This window comes from Sorghum bicolor, unplaced genomic scaffold (assembly GCF_000003195.3).
Source record: "Sorghum bicolor cultivar BTx623 unplaced genomic scaffold, Sorghum_bicolor_NCBIv3 super_2674, whole genome shotgun sequence".
NCBI classification, from domain to species: domain Eukaryota; kingdom Viridiplantae; phylum Streptophyta; class Magnoliopsida; order Poales; family Poaceae; genus Sorghum; species Sorghum bicolor.
In genome coordinates, this window is record NW_018397062.1 from 292 (window position 1) to 2,905 (window position 2,614).

Below are 2,614 nucleotides of genomic sequence, written 5' to 3' on the forward strand. Positions count from 1 at the left end.
TGACAGGGTTTGTCAAAGCAATAAATATAACCCTATCATTATAGTTATTTATATGATGAGTTAATGACAAGTGACAAGGTGTATATGATTAGTTGCAAATACCCAGAACCATATAGTATTATTACACGAGATAATCATACATATACACAAATGAATGTTGTGCGTATACCGTGCCATAACTATCGTGCATGCTCCTATATTAGATATGGAAGAAATCCACGTACAGATATAGCCAATATTTTATGGTTGATTTATTCAAACTCTTACCTCTTATAGATAATAGGTGTACCATAGCAAAAGCCAAATCATCTTTTAATTTGGAATTAGAGTGAGTATTTGGTTAATAAGGCATCGATATGTGGCTGGAACGTTCAAAAAGGTGTACCCAAAATTTGTTCAGGAAGTTTCTGAGCAAATTTATCTTGGGCTAGCCCCTATATATATTGCATATTTGCATCATGCACATGTACACAAAAGTAAGCTAAGCTTTCCCTATTGAAAAGTGAAACCGGTAGCAACCATACGAACGTACTGTCCAAACTAACAGTCGTACCGGGGCGATGACGCGCAAACGCCACAGGGGCCATGGTCAACCTACCGGCCAATGCTGCGGAGAACATGCATCTTTCGGTTCACGTACGTTACGCCACGACCAGATGCCGCCACCCAAGAATTCCTGCTCATCCACATTATCATACACAGCTAGCACAAATCATTGGCATGTCACATGGGGTGTTATTCCCCTCGATGTATATTTCTATCCATACTCTATCTCGATTACATATATATATAAATAACTGGCGACGGATAGGATAATTGCCTTCATTCTGTCTTCTTTCAGTGTAGATACGAACCATGTTACGGTCGACGCGGCCATGAACTGGGCCTTCATCGATCAGCGCCAAGTATCTCTTCATATCTTTGTATTGGCCTTCTCCCTTGGAGCCAAGCGTCAACACCTCAATTCAAGTTCCTTGTCAAAAAAAAAAAGAAAAGAAGAAAACACCTCAATTCAAGTAAATGCATGTTTTTTTCTTCCCACGATGGCGATTATATATGTTCTGATGGCAGTTAGCACATGGCTTGTGTAGGCAGGAACAGGTTGTCATACGCCAGGGCATACGCAACTCCAGGTAACAATAGGTTAGCAGCTCCTCTATAAATACCTGGAGTCCGAAGGCAATGTCCATCATCCACGTTCCAGCCTGATTACATGCAAAACATTCTTGCTTGATCTACACCATAGAACTATCTGAGCCATTATTAATATTTGTGGTCAAAAGTTCCATGGCGATTAAGCATTTTGTAGTTATGCTGCTGCCTATGGCCCTCCTGCTCCTCGCAACAGGTAGCTCACCGGTGGTGGCTCAGCTGGAGCTCGGCTACTACAGCAAGACATGCCCGAACGCCGAGGCGATCGTCCGCGCCGAGATGGAGAAGATCATCTCAGCTGCACCCAGCCTTGCTGGCCCGCTCCTCAGGCTTCATTTCCACGACTGCTTTGTCAGGGTAAGTTCGTTACACCTAGCTATTCAACAATGGCGCACAAACGTCGTATCGTATCGTATTCGCCAGTTTAATTTGTCGTAGTACATATACTTCTAGTCATCATTGTGTGTATCCAGCACTAGCATTGATCGACGTTTGCGCTGATCGCAATGGAGCTGACAGAAAACCAAACAATGCTCATGCTCGCATCACAAAATTGCAGGGATGTGACGCTTCTGTCCTGCTCGACTCCACCGAGGGCAACCTGGCAGAGAGGGACGCCAAGCCGAACAAGAGCCTCCGGGGATTTGGTTCCGTGGAGAGGGTGAAGGCCAAGCTCGAGGCCGCCTGCCCTAACACCGTTTCCTGTGCCGACGTCCTCACCCTCATGGCCCGTGATGCCGTTGTGCTGGCCAAGGGCCCCTCCTGGCCGGTGGCGCTCGGGAGGCGAGACGGCCGTGTGTCCAGCGCAACGGAGGCGGCCGAGCAGCTACCCCCAGCGCACGGTGACATCCCCCTGCTCACCAAGATTTTCGCTTCCAAAGGCCTCGACGTCAAGGACCTCGCCGTCCTCTCCGGCGCGCATACCCTTGGCACGGCGCACTGCCCGTCCTACGCCGGCCGGCTCTACAACTACAGCAGCGCCTACAACGCGGACCCCTCCCTCGACAGCGAGTACGCCGACAGGCTCAGGACGCGCTGCAAGAGCGTCGACGACAGGGCCATGCTTTCCGAGATGGATCCCGGCAGCTACAAGACCTTCGACACGAGCTACTATCGCCACGTTGCCAAGCGCAGGGGACTGTTCCAGTCCGACGCCGCGCTCCTCACCGATGCAACCACCAGGGAGTACGTCCAGCGCATTGCCACTGGCAAGTTCGACGACGTGTTCTTTAAGGACTTCAGCGAGTCCATGATCAAGATGGGCAACGTTGGCGTGATCACCGGTGCTGACGGGGAAATTAGGAAGAAATGCTACATCGTCAACTAAAGTATATATCAGCACGTTGTAAATGATAGGGCGCATACCTGTCTGTTGTTCATCAATGTAATGTATTAATTATATTGCAAGTAAATTCATTCTTTCTCAGTACGATAATGTCAATGGCGTCAGATAAACTGGAGC

General features: G+C 48.5%; 1 protein-coding gene across 1 annotated transcript; it reads left to right on the plus strand.

Moving 5' to 3' along the window:
• The first annotated feature begins 1,172 nt into the window (after positions 1-1,172).
• LOC8155322 (peroxidase 1) lies at positions 1,173-2,581 on the plus strand. The gene is made up of 2 exons (XM_002488834.2): positions 1,173-1,509; positions 1,712-2,581. The coding sequence occupies exons 1-2, from the start codon at positions 1,288-1,290 to the stop codon at positions 2,477-2,479; spliced, it is 990 nt and encodes a 329-aa protein (XP_002488879.1). The 5' UTR covers positions 1,173-1,287; the 3' UTR covers positions 2,480-2,581.
• Positions 2,582-2,614: the final 33 nt, after the last annotated feature.